This window comes from Saimiri boliviensis, chromosome 6 (assembly GCF_048565385.1).
Source record: "Saimiri boliviensis isolate mSaiBol1 chromosome 6, mSaiBol1.pri, whole genome shotgun sequence".
Classification (NCBI taxonomy): domain Eukaryota; kingdom Metazoa; phylum Chordata; class Mammalia; order Primates; family Cebidae; genus Saimiri; species Saimiri boliviensis.
Window position 1 is genome coordinate 18,592,038 of NC_133454.1, and position 20,085 is coordinate 18,612,122.

Sequence of the window (20,085 nt, forward strand, 5' to 3'; positions counted from 1 at the left end):
TTGTTTTTGTTGCAATTCCTTTTTAGAACTTAGTCATAAATTCTTTGCCAAAGCTGATTTCCAGAATGGTATTTCATAGTTTTCTTTCTAGGGCTTTTTGTAGTTTCCAGTTTTACATTTAAGTCTTTTGTCCATCTTGAGTTGACTTTTGTATATGGTGAAAGGAAGGGGTCCAATTTCAGTCTTCTGCATATGGCTAGCCAGTTATCCCAGCACAATTTATTGAATAGGGAGTCCTTTTCTCATTGCTTGCTATTGTTGACTTTATTTAAGATCAGGTGGTTGTAGGTATGTGGCTTTATTTCTGAATTCTCTATCCTGTCACATTGGTCTGAATGCCTATTTTTGTACCATTATCTGATGTTTTGGTAATTGTAGCCTTGCAGTATAGTTTGAAATTGGGTAGTGTGATGCCACTGACTTTGTTTTTTTTTGTTTGGGATTGCTTTGGCGATTCAGGTTTTATTTTTGTTGTTGTTGTTCTATATGATTTACAAAAGTGTTTTTTTCTAACCCTGTGAAAAATGATGTCAGTAGTTTGATAGGAGTAGTATTGAATCTGCAAATTGTTTTGGGCACTATGGCCATTTTAACAATATTGATTCTTTGTATGTGTAAACATGGAATGTCTTTTCATTTGTTTGAGTTGTCTCTGATGCCTTTCAGTAGTGGTTTGTAATTCTCGTTGTAGAGATGTTTCACTTCCTTGGTTAGCTGTATCCCTGGGTATTTCATTCTTTTTGTGGCTATTGTAAATGGGATTGTGTTTTTGATATGGCTGTTAGCTTGATTGTTATTGGTGTATAGACATGCTTCTGATTTTTTAGGTTGAATTTGATCCTGAAACTTTATAGAAGTTGTTTTGTTAGTGCTGGAGGCCTTTTGGTGAAGGCTGTGGGGTTTTCTAGGTATAGCCTATATATTATCTGCAAAAAGATAGTTTGACATTCTCTCTTCCTATTTGGAAGCCTTTTATTTTTTTACTCTTGCCTGATTACACTGGCTCCAACTTCCAGTGCTATGTTGATGGGAGTGCTGAGACAGAGCATTTAGTTCTCAAGAGAAATGCTTTCAGCTTTCACCCATTCAGTGTGATGTTGGCTATGGGTTTGTCATAGATGTCTCTTATTATATTGTGGTATGTTCCTTCAATACTTAGCTGATTGAGAATTTTACCATGAAGGGATTTTGAATTTCATCGAAGGCCCTTTCTGCATCTGTTGAGAAGATCATGTGGTTTTTATTTTTGAATTCTGTTTATGTGGTGAATTCCATTTTGTGTATGGATTTGTGTATGTTGAGCCAACCTTGCATCCAGGAATAAAGCCTGTATGATTCTGGTAAATTAACTTCTTGATGCTGCTGGATTGGTTTGCTAGTTTTTTGTTGAGGGTTTTTGCATCTATTTTCATCAGAGATATTATGGCCTGAAGTTTTCTTTTTTTATTGTGTCCTTGCCAGGTTTTGTATCATAATGATGCTAGCTTTATAGAATGAGTTAGGGAAAAGTCTCTCCTCCTTGATTATTATTATTATTTTTTTGAGATGGAGTCTTGCTCTGTTGCCCAGGCTGGAGTGCAGTGGTGTGATCTGAGTTCACTGCAACCTCTGCCTCTTCGGTTCAAGCGATTCTCTTGCCTCAGCCTCCCGAGTAGCTGGGATGACAAGCACATGCCACCATACCTGGCTGACTTTTGTATTTTTAGTGGAGATGGAATTTCACCATGCTGGCCATGAACTCCTGACTTTGTGATCCGCCTGCTGGTCTTGAACTCCTGACCTTGTGATCTTCCTGCCTCGGCCTCCCAAAGTGCTAGGATTACAGGCATGAGCCACTGCGCCCAGCCTCCTCCTTGATTTTTAAAAGTAATTTCAGTAGGGATTTGTACTGGCTCTTTGTACATAAAGACCATTTTAGACATAATGTTGATTCTCGGGCTAGAGTGTCAGGTTAAAAAAATGTGGATGACTGGTGGATGAGCAGCCTGGGATTATTTTTAATTGTTTCACTCATAAAGTGTGAGATTGATACGCAACAATAAGACAGCAATTATATCATTTATTTGTAGAACAAACATAAATTGTGCAACTTTTCAGAGTGCTCTTTTTGGTCTGGCTTAACATCTATTTTATATGGTTTGCCAAAAGGTTCGGTGACTTTTTTTCACCTTCTGATTTTATCCTGTGAATTTGTAAACTCTTCTTAGGGGTTCATGTGGGATGTGGCTGAGGAACTGAAAGCTATGTTGGTGTTTGCTGAACATCGATACTATGGAGAGTCTCTCCCCTTTGGTGACAGCTCATTCAAGGTAAATATACTTTTTACTTTTAAGCTACAAGTTTTTTCTTTTCAGTTTAGAATAGTTTCTAAATTATGTGCCCCACTGTGAGATAATTTTAATTTGAAATGCCTAAAATGTCAATAGTTTATATTTAATCATTGCCTTTTAGATATAATTTGAACAGATTGAAGGTTTCCTTAGCCATTTTATTATAATTCTTAATCAGTTCTTAACTCAATGTGCCTCAGGCAGTTAAATCTTACTCTGTGGCTGCAGAGGCAGTACAGGGAACTTTTTATTATTTCAAAACTATCAGTAAACAATTACGTTTTATAAATTATACACTTAAATTATTGAGCCTTCCACTGGAAAAAATCTAATGAGCATAACAAATATATATGGTGTTTTAAATAAAATAAAATAATTAAATAAGGACAAATAAGCTGTATGATGCATTAAGGCCCACTGACCCCTTGGATTCCCTTTCAGCTATTCCTATTCTCGCAGGAGCTTTGGCCTTTATCACAGACTCTGCATGTAATAAACCAGGACACTTTTTCTTCAACTGAGTCATTCATGTACTACTGCCCTTGTGACTCTGGCTATAGTAATTTGGCATGTGTACTATTATTTACTTAATATTTTTTTAAAATCAACTCACTTTTAAACTTAGCATTATCTTAACCAAGGACTCTATGTATTGGTAATTCTTTCCAAATTGCACTAAAATGAAACAATAAATGTTCCATTAAAAATGTTTGTGTGCTTCATAAAACCATCAGTATATACATATGCTTTGGGGAACTCTCAGCTAGAAGGACTCGGGGCCAGTCCTTTACTAGGCTGCCTGTTTTGAAAGGAGTTTTTACTTTTAAAAAGGAGGTTTTACTGTTACAAATTACAAATAAATACATGAGCAAAAATAAATAAAATGTGTTGTGTTATGAATAGAAAGTGGGACAGTTTGCTGATATTTATTGGGCTATGTGGGAAATTCTATTCTTTAGCTTGGTATTTTGCATAAATACCTGATTAAGGGACTTGACAGATCCTGAAACCATTAGGAAGCAGTCAGCTTGTTGCAGATAGAAATATAACTTCCTCTACTAGCTTCCTGTGATTGATACTGTGTTAGCAAAATGAAGCCAGGGGTTCTTTTTGATATACTTCTTTCCCTTTGTGTGCTCACAGAATCTGTCAGTAGCTTGAGGGACGTTACAAATAGTATGCAAGGATTAGGGAAAAAATGCACTCAACTGTACAGAGTGCCATAAAAACTAGAAGTAAAAGATAGTGACAGACAGGGAAAGAGGAGGTAAGAAGTTAGAAAGCATACACAATAAAGAAATATGTAGCCATATTAGCTGTCTATTGCTATGTAAAGATCTTATGGCTTAAAACAGTAATAAACATCTGTTACTTTATAGTTTACAGGGGTGAAAAATTAGGAGTGATTTAGCTAGGTGATTCTGTTTCAGGGTGTCTCATGAGGTTAGGATGTCGGCTGGAGTTGCAGTCATCTGAAGGCTTAACTGGGGCTGGAGAGCCTTTCTGCTCTGGAGGATCACTCACATGAGAGATCAACATGCTGGATGTTGACAAGAGGCTGCAGTTAAGGACCTACTTGAGTTCATTACAAGGCAGCTAATTTCCCTCAAAGTTGGTAGTGCAAGACAGCAAGGTGGAAGCTGCAGTGTTTTTTTAATGACCTAACCTTGGTAGTCATATATCATTATTTCTGCTCCATTCTAATAATTAGAACCAAGTCACTAAGTCCCATCCAAGTTCAAAGGGAGTGGAATTAGACTTCACATTTTAAAGGAAGGAGTGCCAAGAATTTGCAGACATATTTTAAAAGACCTTAGCGTCCCCAGCTCAGCTGGACACTGAGCTTCACCTTCTTATACTATAGTAGGTAAATTTTCCTCATGTAGAGAGCAGGACGATTATGAAACTTAACATTATGAGTTTTCCTTTTCTCAAAGATCAGTGTCTCTTGTTAACTGTTTTCTAATACCTGAAAATAGTGTTTTTTTCCTTTCCAATTTTATGGTTGTTTACAATAGGCAGACTACTTCGTTTCGGTTGTTGATAAGGCTGAGGTCACATAAAATCTTCCTGATGAGGAAGGGTGAGTTTTATTTTTACTGGCGATTCTTACCTCAATTGTCCACAAGATCGAGTTTATGTTTACCTATGTGGTAGACATTTTAAATGTGCCAAGATTCAAAACAAAAGTTATAACAGTTATCTATTAAGCTTAGTTTATATTCTATCACATTTGCTATTAAATTTTACTTGTAATTTGTTTCTATTGTTTCTACAACCTTAACAAAGTCTTTAGTAAATAGCATTTAATAGAAATTACACTTGTATGCAAATATATAATGTTCTTCCACATACTTAAAATCATTTTCATGAGTTGTTTAAATCTGCACAGCTATTGCTTTGACTAGGCGTTTTAGCTCAATTGCCTAGAAATTCTATTTGGAGAAAAGCTTATCTGACACTGGCTCTCTTCTGGATCCATGCTATTCCTAAGCTGCTATTATGTGTACATTTATACCCATGTTCTTTGTTATTTTTCTTTAGGATTCCAGACACTTGAATTTTCTGACATCAGAACAAGCTCTGGCTGATTTTGCAGAGTTAATCAAACACATGAAAAGAACAATCCCAGGAGCTGAAAATCAACCTGTCATTGCCATAGGAGGCTCCTATGGTGGCATGCTTGCAGCCTGGTTTAGGATGAAATATCCTCATATGGTAGTTGGGTAAGTGCATTTATGTTGGACATGAGAGCTTCTTAATGATTATCAAGGCAAACTTAGAGATTCATTTTGGGTAAAACATGTTCTATTACACTGAGTTTTCTAGCTTCTGTCTCATTAATAGCTGTGTTATTTTTCTCACCATTTTTGTTTATTATAAGTTTCAACTTTAAAACTTGATTTAGATGACATGTATATATATATATATATATATATATATATATATATATATATATATATATGTGCTTTTCTTTTTTCCTTCTTTGATTTTCTTGTCATTTAGAGCTCTTGCAGCCTCTGCCCCTATCTGGCAGTTTGAGGATTTAGTACCTTGTGGCGTATTTATGAAGATTGTAACTACAGATTTTAGGAAAAGTGGTCCACATTGTTCAGAGAGCATCCGCAGGTCCTGGGATGCCATTAATCGATTATCAAGTACTGGTAAGATCTAATTAAGAGAATGGAATTGTGTGCTTTTTTAACCTTTTATTTGTTAAATTCAGTAGTTGTCGCTTTTTAAGTAAACCGTTTATTAAAGTATAAGGTACATACAGAAAAGTATACAAATTAAAATGCATAGCTTGATGAATTTTCACAAAGCAAGGACATAATGTAATTAGAATTTAAATCAATAAAGGACATTGTCAGCATCTCAGAAGTCTCCTCGTGCCTTTTCAGTCACTACCTCCATACCTACCCAGCAAAACCAAGTCCTCACTTCTAGAACCATAGATTAATTTTTACTTGTTTTTAAATATTTTAGTAATTGGAATTACATAGTATGTCTTTTTTTGTGTCTACTCTCATTTGCTTGGCACCGTTTGTTAGATACATACATTTGTTTTATTTAGTTTTAGTTTATGTATTTTTGTTGTTCTATGATATTCCTATTTATTCATTTTAATGGTATCTTAAAAAGTGGGAATAATTCTGAATACCAATTCCGGTAAACTCTGTGAGGATAGGCAACTTGTCTATCATGGAATTCTCCAGTTGCTCTAAAAATATTCTGGGAAAGGGGGTGTAAAAGATTGAGTTTTCTGAAATACTCTGTGAATAAATGATCTGTAAAGCCATCTGTTGACCAGTACTTTTTAGATTCTAACAATGCGATTCTATTCCTAGGCAGTGGTTTGCAGTGGCTTTCTGAAGCCCTTCACTTATGCAGCCCATTAACTTCTGAGGACGTCCGACATTTGAAAGACTGGATCTCTGAAACCTGGGTGAACCTGGCAATGGTGGACTATCCTTATGCATCTAACTTTTTACAGCCTTTGCCTGCTTGGCCCATCAAGGTAATAGAGAAATGTCCTCTCATCATTGTTAGTAACCCACTTCTCATTTTTTTTAAACGTGAATTCTCTGGCTTTCTGCATCAGAGAAAGTCCCAGTGACAAAAGGGCTCTGGAGTTAGTCCAACCTGAGCCAGAATCCTGGGTTCTGCTACTTTCTGGTTATGTGGGCCTGAACATGTTACCTAGCTTTTTTGAGCCTCAGTTTCCTCATTTGAAAAATGGAGGTAAAATTTATTGATTATAGAGTTGTATGAATTAGAAATAATACCAGAAGTTGCTGTTAATGGAATAATTATCATGTGTCAAATCCTGGGCTGTGTACTTTGTGTGTATGTGATATAATCTTTGTGATATATGTGTAACATGGGTCTGTGTAATACATGATTGGTGCTTAAAAATGGCAGTCATTATCATAAGTTCTATGATCTAGTCAGCTGTGAAAGCATTCTAAGTGCTACACTCAATGTGAAGAGTGACCCCATGCAGCACACAGTAGAGTTGAAAAACATCAAATTCGATTCTGAAAGTGAGAGTTTGGTCTAGAGCTGCTGCTTCACCTACCAACTATGTGATCTTGGGCCAGGTGCTTTTCTTTCCCCATCCTCTGTCTTCCTCTCTTTGTGCTGAGAATCAAATAAAATGTTGTATATGAAACACTTTGGAAAGTATAAAAACACATTACAATATAAATTTTAAGGTTCTTTTCATGTCAAAATTCTTTATTGTTTACGTTCATTTTAAGCATTTCTTTGTAAAGAACTTTCCTTTTAGTTTTAAGAACAAAGGCTGGCCAACTTGATGGTTAAATTTAGAGAATATAATCAACTCTTCAGCTAGAATGAGTGTTGGAAGTGAAAATAGTATTGGTGATATGAGAGCCAGGTTTCAAATGGGCTTTAACCACCCCTTTGAATTATTACATGTATGTCTTGCTTAAAAATTTGTAACTACAAAAGTTCATTTGCTATTATTTTTCTTCATTTAAAAAGTAGAATGACTAATGAGTGTCTTGCATATAGCAGGCTGGAGGTAAATAGGTATTGAATTAGATTGAATTTTGACAATACAAAGTTGTTAAAAAGAGCAGATCACTTTTATGTTAGAAAACCTAAATCAGTAGGCCTGGTGTGGTGGCTCATGCCTGTAATTCCAGCACTCTGGGAGTCTGAGGTGGAATGATTGCTTGAGATTAGGAGTTTGAGACCCACCTGAAAAACATAGTGAGAATTCATCTCTACTAAAAATTTAAAAAATTAGTAGAGCATAATGATGCGTGCCTGTAGTTCCAGCTACTTGGGAGGCTGATGTGGGATGATTGCTTGGGGCTGCAGTGAGCCTGGGCAACAGAGCTAGACCCTGCCTCAAAAAAAGAAAAGAAAGGAGAAGAGAAGAAAGCCTGGATCAAAATGATAAGGAAAAAATAAATCTAAACCAGTTCATTTCCATAAACATCTATGTGCTAATAATGCCTTATCTGTCTATATTATTTTACTATTTACAAAGCACTTTCATGTATGCTGTCTCACTTAATTCTTATAAAAGTACTGTGTAGAAAAAAAGGTATAATTCAAGATTTATGGAGAAGAAATTAAAGGTCAACTAAGAATTGGTAGAGGTAGCATTTGAACTTGGGTCTTCATTGTTCAGAGCCTGTATCTACTGCATTGCACTGGAGTAGGAGGAAACTTGACTGAGGGTTGCATGGACCATTGCTCACAGTGTGACATCTATCAGATTTAACTCTGTATCTGTCTATGCACAAGGTGAGAATTATATTTGCATCTTTATTCTCACTTGAAGAATTAGTGCATTGTCAGATGATAAAAACATATGGGGAATTCTCTTGTTATTGAGAACAGAGATTGACAAACTTTCTCCATTTAAAGGGCTATATTTTAGGCTTTGCAAGCCATATGGTTTCTGTCACAATTACTCAACTCTGCAGCTGTAGCATGAAAGTAGCCATAGATAATATGTAAACAAATGAGGATGGCTGTCTCCAATAATACCTTATTTGTGAAAATAGGCAGTGGGCTGGATTTGGTTTGGGGGGTTGTACTTTGCCGACAACTGATCTAGAAAAAGGCTGGAGAAATATAGCTGTTTAATGTTAGTTGGTGTACCACAATTTGGAACAGTGAGCAATCTAACTGGTTTTCTCCCTACCTCTTTAATGTACATTTTGGAATATTTTGCTGTTCAGTCTTACATGTAAATCAATATTTTATCCTTTGATCTTCTAAATAATTACTCAAAACCAGCAGAGTATACCTCAAATATTTTGTCATCTATTTTTGATTTAATGCAATCCTTTTATCCTTTATATATATGCATTATAAAAGTTTATTTTTAAGGTAAGGTATCTTTATGTCTTTTCCTCACAATCACCTTTTACTTCTTTTATCCAGGATTAATTCTTGTTATTCTCTTCAGTTATTTCTTACTGACATTATCCTTTCTCTTGACAAACCAAGGAATTCTTGATTGCTTGCATTTATGATTCTGTTTCCAGCCTACACCCCACCAGAAGTAATCTTATCTCTTTCCTCTTGCTTTGAGAAATTCTATTTGCTCTGTTTTCCAGTTTCATCCTATAGTTAGTTACGCATTTGATTTTCAGAATTTTTCCACTGTCTTCCTTCGAAACTTGTAGCTTCAGATCACTTTCTTTCACTGTTCATTCTATTTCTCCTTTATTGACCCCCTCTCTGTTCTCCCAACCCACTAATCCCTGGAACACTACCCAGTTGGGGACCGCTCTTTCACTTGGATAGTTCCATTTAACCAGAACTCCTCCTCCCTCTGATACACTTCCTCCTTTTTAAAGGGCTGACTAACAGTGGTCCTTTTCTGAGTCTGTAACTCAGGCTTAGGATGGTGAGATAATATGTAACAGTTGGGTTATGAAAAAAAGCAGGTGATTTCCAATTCTGTCTGGGACCTTGTACAGTTCTGAAGGATCCATGGGCAGCAACTAAATGCCATTTTCCGTGTCAATTCAAATATCGTTCTTTTTAATTTGTCTTTGGGCTTTGCACGCTCAGACTCCATTTGCTTTTGTTTACTGTTAGCAGAAGCTGCGACATTCATGCAGAAATAATCATGGACTTGGCTGGTAGAACACAAGGAAGAAGAGAAAAGGGAAACAGAAAACCCCTCTGTCATTTGACTGTTCTGTCAGCATGAAAACTGTTGGGTCTCTTCTCAGCTTAAAGACAGTTTTAAAGGACGAAGTAATTTGTTAATTTTGGAATCATATTTCAGTTGATAATTTCTCAAATATTTTAGCATAGGCTTCTGTGCATGTAGATAGATACAGTGAAATAATGACATAAGATGGAAAAATCTCTTCCGTTTGTCTTGCTGTTTGGTAATGTATTCGACCTCTCTGGGTGGTTTAAGCGGTTTAGGTGCATTCTATGAAAAGGGGGCTTTTAATGACAAAACTAATGTGATTATCTGAGTGAGTGTGAGAGGGGTATTGAAGCCTTAGAGAAAGAAAATCTGTTAGAAAAGCTGAATGTATCTGCTTAATCCTTTCTCTAATGTGGATGGACCATGCTCTGAGAGGAGATTGGTCTTTTTTTTTTTTTTCCCCCCAAACCTATCTTCTTTCCTTCCTCTGTTAAAAAATTCTCTTTGACCCCTTTTTCTTTCTCTTATTTATATGTGTACTCTCATAGGTAGGAACACTTAAAGCTTTTAAACAAATCATCATCTTTACTTTGTCTGGTGTATGTGAGATCAAAGGGCAGAACCGAAATATTTGATTGCAGATCTGATTAGTTTGATACTAAGGTTGCATGAATGTTCTAGTTTCTCAGCTATTTCTATATTCTTTAAAACTGGAATGAGTAAAATGGACTTTCTAATACTCTTTCTGTTTCCTGAATGTTCATCTTTATTCTAGGAAATGCCTCATATTACTCTACTGCTTTGCAGTGTTTTTTTTTTTTGTTTGTTTTTTGTTGTTTTTTTACTATTAAATGCTTTTAAAGTTTTATGATTTCATATTGCCACAAAAGTCCTTCTAAGTTTTTGCCAAAACAAATAAACATAGAAAAATGTAAAGATGATCTAAGAATTAGAAAATTTGTTTTTAAAAGGTAAGCATGAGACAGCACATATATTTAAGCATTGTTTTTGTTAGGGTTATTTTTCTTTTAGCTTTTAGTTGAATACATGTTGTATAGTTACAGTGATTGTAAGCTCCAGAGAGTCAGCATTTGTGTTTTTTCCTTTCCTTTTCTTTTCTTTCTTTATTTATAAGATACAAGGTCTCATTCTGTCACCCAGGCTGGAGTGCAGTGGCATGATCATAGCTCACTGCAGCCTCAAGCTCCTAGGCTCAAGAGATCCTCCTGCTTAAGCCTTCTGAGTAACTGGGATTACTGGAGTCTGTATTGGAATTCCAGTTCTGCCATTTCCTTGCTGTGTGGTTTTGGGCAAGTTTCTTAACCTCTCTGTGTTTTAGTTTTCTCATTTGCAAAATGCGTATAATAACAATTGTAATGCTTATTAGGGTTTTTATGAGTATTTCATAGGATCTAGTATAAAGTAAAAGGACTAAATTGATACTAGTCATAAATAATAACAATAGTTATTATTATTATGTAATATTGGGAAACCAGATGATTATACCAGGACTCTGTGGTCAACGTCTGGGTTGACATCTATATTCATAGTGCTTTTTCTTTTCGACATCAGATAGATAATGTGCTGATAGCGTAACCGGGTTTGAGGGAGGTTCATTTCACATGTGAGCATGAAAACCTGATCATACGCTTCCTACATTAATAGTTTTTAAATTGTGTATCTGTAGCCAGACTTCTGAGCCTATTTCTCTTCTGTGAAATGGGAATGATAGCCATATGGTGCTCTCTGGGTTATTGTAAGGAAAGTACCTGCCCTCAAAGAATATTCAGTACTTGTGCTAACAACCTCAGTCCCAGCTGTTCACATTTTAGCACATTTGTGGCATGTGTAGGAATGATGTGCCTATGTAGAAATTGTTTAGAAGAAGCCGTTTGCTAGGGCTCACAAAATAAATAGAAAGTATACTCCAGGGCTACCTGGATATTGAGTATTTTAGATAGAGATGATGGGCTAAGACCCTTGTTGTCTGACTATATCACAGCCTGTATGTAAAAAATCAACAGGCCAAGTGCTTGCTTTCATCATGTGGGTAACATCTGCAAATTATCAGGGGTAAGCTAAAGTATTATATGAGGTTGAGCCAAAATTGCTATTTGACTGTTTTTGACTTACAAATATGAGAGTTTCATATGGTTCAGTTTAATATTGATGTATTTTATGTAATCCTTCAGTTCTTTGATAAAAGTATGTGAGTATCTTGTTTGAAACTATTCTAGCCTTTTTTTTTTTTTTTTTTTTTTTTAAGAGATGGAGTCTCACTCTGTCACCCAGGCTAGAGTGCAGTGGTATGATCATAGCACTGGAGCCTAGAACTCCTGACTGAAACAATCATCCTACATCCTACATCCTACATCCTAAGTAGCTGGGATACAGACACGTGCCATCACACCTGGCTACTTTTTTAACGTTAGTTTGTAAAGATGAGGTCTTGATATATTCTCAGGCTGGTCTTGAACTCCTGGCCTCAAGATGATCCTACTGCCTGGGCTCCCAAAGTGCTGGGATTACAGACTGAACCACTGTGCCTGGCCTTGAGTTACTATAGTCGTTGAATAAGCATGAGAATAGTGTCAAGGTCTTGCTAATATTTTTTTTGAAACGTCATTCACTGTGCTACCAAAATTGTTAAGGAAGTGCAAAGAGATATTAGGGATTCTGTTTTTTAATGCTAGAGGATGATGCTTGGACTCACAGAATCTTTGAGTTAGAAAGGAACTTTAGAATTACCTAAAATAAAATTTTCCTAGTAAATTTGCAAATATTTTGCAAAAAAAATTTTAAGTGACATTTTTCAGGCCTTTTATTTAGCATACTAGTAGAATTATAAATCAGTACTTCCTTTATATAAGGCCATTTGACAGGATGTACCAAGGGCCTTAAAAATGTTGATCTCCTTTGAGCCAGTAATTTGTTGAAGAATTTATCTCAAGAAAACAGTTAAGGATATGTTTAAAGATTTAGCCCCATGGACATTTATTATAGCCTTATTTGTAATGACGAAAGGTTGGGAATGACCCAATTTTAGGGTTGCTTCAGCTGTTTTTCAGCTCCCCACCCCAATTCCTGCCTTCTAGATTTTCTAATGTTGGTCGGTGCCCTTCATAAGTTGTCATACTCCACTACTCTAAGGGTGATCTGACCTCACAGAGCACAGTGGCTGGGGATTGCCCTTATTCTGGACTTGGAATCCCATCCATGCAGAGGCCAACTCTCTGACCATGATGTTCTTTCTGTGTAACTGGGGCTGCTGAAACCCAAGTATTGTCAGCCAGTGCCGGTCTCCAGCCATGCTTGTCTTTTAAGAAGTGACAGTAACTGCTATTTGTGGAGATGGCTATTCATAGGGACTCCTTTTCTTTGCCTGACAGAGGCCCAGTGTTCTAAGCTCTAAGAGGGGCTCTGATGCCAGCATGTGAGTCACACTCACTTGCTACTGTTCTTTTCCAGAGTTTTGGGCCGCTTGTTGCTTCACATCAGTACCTTCTCTCCCCATGCCCAGCTTGCATTGTCACCCTGCCCCATCTACCGTGCTGTGCTTGAACACAAGGCTCTTCTCTGCATTCCATGTGTCTACTATGTAGTTTTGTGCTGCATTTTGAAAGAGCTGAATCGGCTATTGGTATCCAGATTCAGGAAAGAATGCTGATCAACTCTTGGCAATAGAATGGTTTAATATATCTTATGATTGTTTCTTGATTTCCATATTGTCTTGAGTTATTCTTATTGGCATATTTCGTAGGAACATTTTCTGAGAAAAGTGCCATGCAAATGTTAGGTATTTTTTGACTACCATGAAAAATTGAGAGTTGTTAAAATGATAAAACACTGTTTTGACTTTTAATTTTTCTTCAATTTGCATTTCCCTATTGCTTTAGGCTTGATAGGTTTGTGAAGCTCTCAGTTTAGCTCAATTCTGTCTCTTCATGCACATCCTAAAGCCTGGTATTCCTTATTCCTATGACCCCACAATTACTTTTAAAGGTATATCCCATTATTTGGACATCTTAATTTCTGACTTGTCTCACACTCAGCAGTTCTAAAAACCTTTTGGGAATGATGGACACTCCAGCTTCCTTTGGAAAGTCATATTACTTGTGAGCATGTTAAAGGTTCTGAGAAATCCTCTGAAATTATATAATAATAACAACAGTCAGGAAAACTGTTCACCTTTGCTAATATACAATTTCTGAAAACTATTGACTAGGAAACTTTTTTTTCCACAAAGTACCAATTAATGTTCCATGGTAATATTGTTGTGCAGAGTATATTTGGGGAAAGGCATTTAATTGTTCTGAAAATTCATTTTCTCTTTTTTTTTTTTTCCAGGAAGGTATTGCTGGCAGCTGGTGCCAGGCAGAACTGTGATGAAGGGTTGGGTTTGGTTGGATCCTTTCTCAATACCCTCTTTTCTTGGTTGGGAGCATACCCCCAGCCCAGGCCTTGTTATTCCTGCTGCTCAAAATCTCTCTCTGAGGTGGGGTAACTGGGCTCCTTTCCCGGCTCCTTCTCTGGACTGGTCTCTTTTTTTGTCAGGACTAGTCTATTTCATATATATACATAGTCTTTTCCACATGAAATGGGAAAGGACCAGATTACTGAATTCATGTCAGAGTCAACAGAGAATTCAAGCTTACTGGGTTTTCCTTGCCACTGGGACTGTTTGTAGTTTTACAGGTGGACAGTTCCTAAGCTGTGTGTCATAATGGATAAGATGTATATTTCATAACCAGGGACAACTGGGGACGAATCTAGGCCCTATTATTTACTGAGTGATCTTGAAGATGACTTAACCTAAGAATTAGGATTTTTTTTTTCATATAAAATAATGGACAATCATCTATCTGATAGGGTTCTTTGATGATTACACGGTGTAATTGTTGGAAACCCAGGGCTTAATAATCACTAGCTGTTGTTAGTATTATTCAGTTATGATTCAATTGTCTGTGATTTTTCTCTAACATTTTATTATGGAAAATTTTAAACATATGGGAAAGTTAAAATAATTGGGCAGTGAACACTCATAAACCTAACGTCTAAATTCTATAAATAGTATTTTGTTGCATTTTTTTATCGCATATGTATTCACCTATCCATCACTTCATCAGTCCTTTAAGTTATCTATTTTTAAATGCATTTAAAAGTAAATTGCAGGCATTTTCCTCCTAAATACTTCAGCTTTATTATTAACTAGAGTTCAATATTTGTGTATGGTTCTTCTTGTGGTGGTGGAGGGATGAAATCTAGGTACCATGGAATGTATGAATTATAACATTTTTCATGTAACACAACCTCTATGAAGATATAGAACATTTCCGTACCCCAGAAAGTTTGCAATGGCTCTGTCTAGTCAGTTCCCACCTTTACTCCTAACCATGAATATTGTCTGATTTTTATAGCTAGAATTTCAGGCATTTATTATAGGTTACTGAAAGGAATGTTTTAGAGCTGGGTGTTATAGCATATGCTTTTTATCACACCACATATGCTAGAACTTGGTATAGTTTTTCCATATAAGATTGTATAAATTTTGCATTTTTATAAAAGAATAGTAATTCATTCAGCGAACATTTAGTTACCAGATATCTTGTTAAGTACTGAGGGAGACATACTGAAATCAAGTCAGTGAAGTAGCAAATCAAGTCAGCATTACAGAGGCTCTGATAAAAATAGGTACAGGGTATACGGGAGGCACTAAGAAGGGAGAGGTCTAGTTCTTCCCGACTTGGAAACATAGGCAGGGATGCCCTTGAAGAGGAGATGATATGAGCTGAGTGTTGTAAAAGAGGAGTTGGTGTTTGAAGGCATTAGTGGAGTGGGAGAGGAGATAGAAAACAGTGTTTCAGGGTGAGCAAGGGGAAAGAAGAAGAAGGAGCCTGGTGTAGTGGGGAATGGTTTTCCTAGGCTGGAACAAAGGCAGCAAAGAGGAAGCTAGAATGGTAGGTAGAAAGGATTTTGCATACCATGCAAATGACTTCAGTTTGTTTCTATAGTCCAGGGAGTAATTGAAGAGGTTTATTCATTTGTGAAGGGGATTATTAAACCCAAAAAAGAAATTGTTAAACAATGAAGTTAGATGCTTAAGAATATTTTATGAGCAGATTAAAATAATATTTCTTCTTTGTATTATTAAACTGTCATTTTATATTAATTATTCTGACTCTTTCTCCATTTATCTTTCTAAAATGACAGGTAGTGTGCCAATATTTGAAAAGTCCCAATGTATCTGATTTACTCCTGCTGCAGAATATTTTCCAAGCTCTTAATGTGTATTACAATTATTCTGGCCAGGCAAAATGCCTGAATATTTCAGAGACAGCAACTGGCAGTCTGGGAACCCTGGGTTGGAGCTATCAGGTAAATGTGTATAATTTCCCAAGAGGAACTTACTTTTCACTGATACAGTTGTGCTATAAGAAAACCAGAGTACACAATATTTTGTCACCTAACCTGGATCCAGGTTGGGCCCTGTTACCTTACGCTGTAATACTATGGACAAATTTCTTTGTTTATTCATTCATTCATTTAATAATCACCAAGTAGATATTGAGTTCTTATCATGTGTCAGGCACTCCTCTAGGTTTGAAAGATACAAAGATAAATAGTACATGATCAAATGTAGCGTAGCAAAAAAGTAAGTAATTAGTATTTCAATAGATCTTGATAAGTCCTACAAAGGAAGCATTTTATGGACATATAAGAGAAGGGGAGTCTAATTTGTCTTTCATCTGCACAATGAGACTAACAATAAGAATAAGAATAAGACTTTCCTTCCAGAGTTGTTTTGAGGGCTAAATATGATAATAAATGTGAAATCAATCAGTTTGCATTGAAAGGATATAATCCTAACTTCCATAACTCCTTGGCCAAGACTTTTTAAGAATAATGAGAGATTATGTGTCATAAAAGTAAAAAACAGGGGCTTCAAAGCTGCCTTGCCTGAGTTAAAACCCTGCCTTCGCTACTTACCAGTATTATGACTTTGTATAATTTATGTAACCTCTTTTTGCCTTATTTTTCTAATTGGATTCTCTCTTGGTTTGCTGTTTAGGCCTGCACAGAAGTAGTCATGCCCTTTTGTACTAATGGTGTTGATGACATGTTTGAACCTCACTCATGGAACTTAAAGGAACTTTCTGATGATTGTTTTCAACAGTGGGGTGTGAGACCAAGGCCCTCCTGGATCACTACTATGTATGGAGGCAAAAACATTAGTTCACACACAAACATTGTTTTCAGGTGAGTTTTTGCTGGTCCAAAGAGAAACTTCAGTTGATGGAGACATTTGTAGAATATTTGAAAAAACAGAACCAGGAAAATGCTGGACAATAGAACAATGTAGAATACAGCAGTGGTACTCATCATTGTTTTCCTATGCCTTGAAAGGTAAGATGCTGAGAAGAGATAGGATTTTTTGCTCTACTACCAATGTGCTTTATTAAAGGCTTAAAAATCAACAGCAACAAAATTAAAAAAAAAAAAAAAAAAAAAAAAAAAAAAAAACTCTCCAGTGCAAAATAAAGCATCATCTGTCATTCTCAATCTTTTTTTTTTTTTTTTTGAGGCGGAGTTTCACTCTTGTTACCCAGGCTGGAGTGCAATGACATGATCTCGGCTCACTGCAACCTCCACCTCCTGGGTTCAGGCAATTCTCCTGTCTCAGCCTCCTGAGTAGCTGGGATTACAGGCACGTACCACCATGCCCAGCTAATTTTTTGTATTTTTAGTAGAGACGGGGTTTCACCTTGTTGACCAGGATGGTCTCGATCTCTTGACCTTGTGATCCACCCGCCTCGGCCTCCCAAAGTGCTGGGATTACAGGCTTGAGCCACCATGCCCGGCCCCATTCTCAATTTTTTATGACTGTTACTGTTGTTCCTGATGAAATAAATTTTCAGCATTCAATATTTTCTAAGTGCCCGCTTCATTCTGTTCCAAGTACTAAATGAGGCACTTTAAGTAAATTACCTGGTTAAATCCTCACAACAACCCTGTGGAGTAGTTCTTATAGCCCTTTTTTTTACTTTGAAGGAAACTGAAGGTCACTGTGTTCAATCCTTGCCAAAGCTCACCCAGCTTTGTTTTAGTTACTAAGTAATAAAGCCATCTCTCTACTATGGCCTGTCTGACTACAAATGCTGTGTTTGCTTTTCTATGTTACACTGCTCCTTAAGAAGTCACATAGTTGCCGCTGGTTCACATTAGAGTTAATTGAGTAGACTCTGTGTATCTGACTGTGACTTCAAAATTTTCATGTTTTGACTGGAACATTAGGTTGTCAGCTATTAAAATAGCAACAAATTAATCAAGAATTTCCCCAAATTTATATAGAAATGGGAGATACCATTACTTACTCTTAACCAGAGCTATTTAAATTGTAAATTTACATGCTCTTTTATTTGTCTTAATTTTTATTTTTTGAAAGAAAATCTTAAACGTTATCTTGCATTTTACAAAAGTCTGTGAATGGTTTTTAAAAGGCACCTCCTTACCCCATATCACATTTCTCTGACAGTTGTAAAAGCAGGCAATGAGTGTATCACCAGTTTGAGCACTGGCGTCTTGCAAGGATTTCAGACCAACCAGCCCTCGCCAAATAACTTGGCAGCTTTTTAATCTTGTTTTTAATACGATGGTAGATCCACTCTGATGGCAAACTTATCCAGCCAAATCTCCGCAACATGCTTTGCGAAATCAGTGATTATTAGCAAATTGGTTAGCTTTGGCATGGAACTGTACTTACTTGTGTGTTACAGCCTGGTGTTGATACTGGCAACCAAACATTGAGAAGGACAACTTTTGCAAGTAAGAAATAGAGTTGGGTGCCCTTCTGCAGGATTGTGTCTGGGGATTGGCATGTGTGTCATCACCTTGACAATTCCTTGATATATCAAGGGCTAGTTTTCTTCAGACCTTTTATGAGGCACCACTCTGTTCATAAGGGTAGAGCCCCATAACTTAAGTGACATGTTCCTGGATACATCTCCTCAAGACATTTTCTGTTTCTGTTGGAATCTTCCTTTGACTACAAGTTGGTTATTACCATCTATAGAACCACTTGTACCCAATTCAGCCAACAAAAATGCAAGGAGGCTGGTTGCGGTAGCTCACTCCTATAATCCCAGCACTTTGGGAGGCCAAGGCAGATGGCTTGCTTGAGCCCAGGAGTTCGGGACCAGTCTGGGTAACATGGTGAAACCTCATCTCTACAAAAAATACAAAAGTTAGTTGGCATGGTGGCATGTGCCTGCATTCTCAGCTACTCAGGAGGCCGAGGTGGGAGGATGCCTTGAGCTCAGGAGGTGGAGGTTACAGTGAGTTGAGATTGCACCACTACACTTTGGCCTGGGCAACAGAGCCAGATGTCTCAAAAAAAAAATAATCACACACACACACACACACACACACACACCCCTCCCCCCAACACACACACACCCCAACCCACAAAAAAACAAACAAACAAATCCCAAAAATGCAAGACATTTGGGCCGATGATGTAATAGTTTACAGATATGCTTAAAGTTGATGAAAGGAGTTTTCTTGGTTCCTACTTGTACAACCTGTAGAGGTTTCACTGTGAATTTCATTTTTTCTCAAGCAACCGTATCTGTATTCTTTTCCCTTATGGTGTTAAACACATGATCCAGTAGCTCCTCATATGTGCAGTCTCTTTCTGAGCCTACCTCACAGGGCCTATCTGATTACTGAATGAGATAGCATCGTCTTTTTTGCTGTCTTCATCTTCTAGAGCTGTGTCTTTTTTTAGTATTTCATCCTCATCTGGGAACTTGACATTCTTCTTTTTATTGTCAAGTACAATGTTAAGATCCTCCTCTGGTTCATCTGGTTCTTGAGCATCACTTTCAATCTTAAGATCCTTTACACCTTCTTCAGTTTTATAAATATCAAATATCCTTTTTTTCCTTCTTTTTCTTCTGATTAAAGAAGTTCATGTCTTCTAGAAGATCAGAAACATGTTTTTGCCTACTGCCCTCTTCATTGGCTTCTACATCTTTGTCTTTAGCTGGCTCTAGCTTCACTTTTTGGGCTGGTTTTTCTCTGTTTTTGTATCCCCTTCTTCACCTAACATAAAGGGATTCCCCTTTTTCTTCTTGCCCATAGTGGGATCAAAAACTGTCTCATCCCTGGACATGGCTGTGGCTCAAGTGGGCTCAGCACAGATGGGAACTCAGACAGGTCAGCCCCAGGCCCCTGGCAGCGTTGCTGATCCTGCTAGTATGTCTCCCACCACTGCACTCTACAAGTTCTTTTAAATAAGAGTCAAATTTGGCCTTTGGTACATAGCCAGAAGCTTTTAGGGGTGAGGAGTGCTGTTTGCCTGGAAGCTGATTCTGAGTTTAGGCTGGTGGCACTACCCACTTTGTAAAAAAGCCCTCTGACTTACTAGACTCATCCTATTTTCTTTTTTAATTTTTATTTTAAGTTCTGGGATACATGTACAGGATGTGGAGGTTTGTTACTTAGGTAAATGTGTGGCATGGTGGTTTGCTGCACCTATCAACCCGTCACCTAGGTATTAGGTCCATCATGCATTAGCTATTTTTCTTTTTCTTTTGAAGCAGA

The 20,085-nt window shown here is 37.0% G+C and overlaps 1 protein-coding gene, 1 non-coding gene and 1 pseudogene across 2 annotated transcripts in view; 1 reads left to right on the forward strand and 2 right to left on the reverse strand.

The window, feature by feature from the left end:
- PRCP (prolylcarboxypeptidase) overlaps nt 1–20,085 on the forward strand; it is a 77,315-nt gene that overhangs the window by 45,760 nt on the left and 11,470 nt on the right. Inside the window, exons 3-8 of the mRNA XM_003935047.4 lie at nt 2,208–2,309; nt 4,875–5,056; nt 5,337–5,494; nt 6,179–6,348; nt 15,694–15,858; nt 16,553–16,740. Coding sequence (XP_003935096.1) covers nt 2,208–2,309; nt 4,875–5,056; nt 5,337–5,494; nt 6,179–6,348; nt 15,694–15,858; nt 16,553–16,740 — 965 coding nt within the window. The remainder of the gene's footprint in view (nt 1–2,207; nt 2,310–4,874; nt 5,057–5,336; nt 5,495–6,178; nt 6,349–15,693; nt 15,859–16,552; nt 16,741–20,085) is intronic.
- On the reverse strand, nt 11,050–11,150 carry LOC120361021 (small nucleolar RNA U13). Its single transcript, XR_005577384.1, has one exon. It is a non-coding gene; the product is annotated as a small nucleolar RNA U13 (small nucleolar RNA).
- Nucleotides 18,041–19,654, reverse strand: LOC120360952 (eukaryotic translation initiation factor 2 subunit 2 pseudogene; annotated as a pseudogene).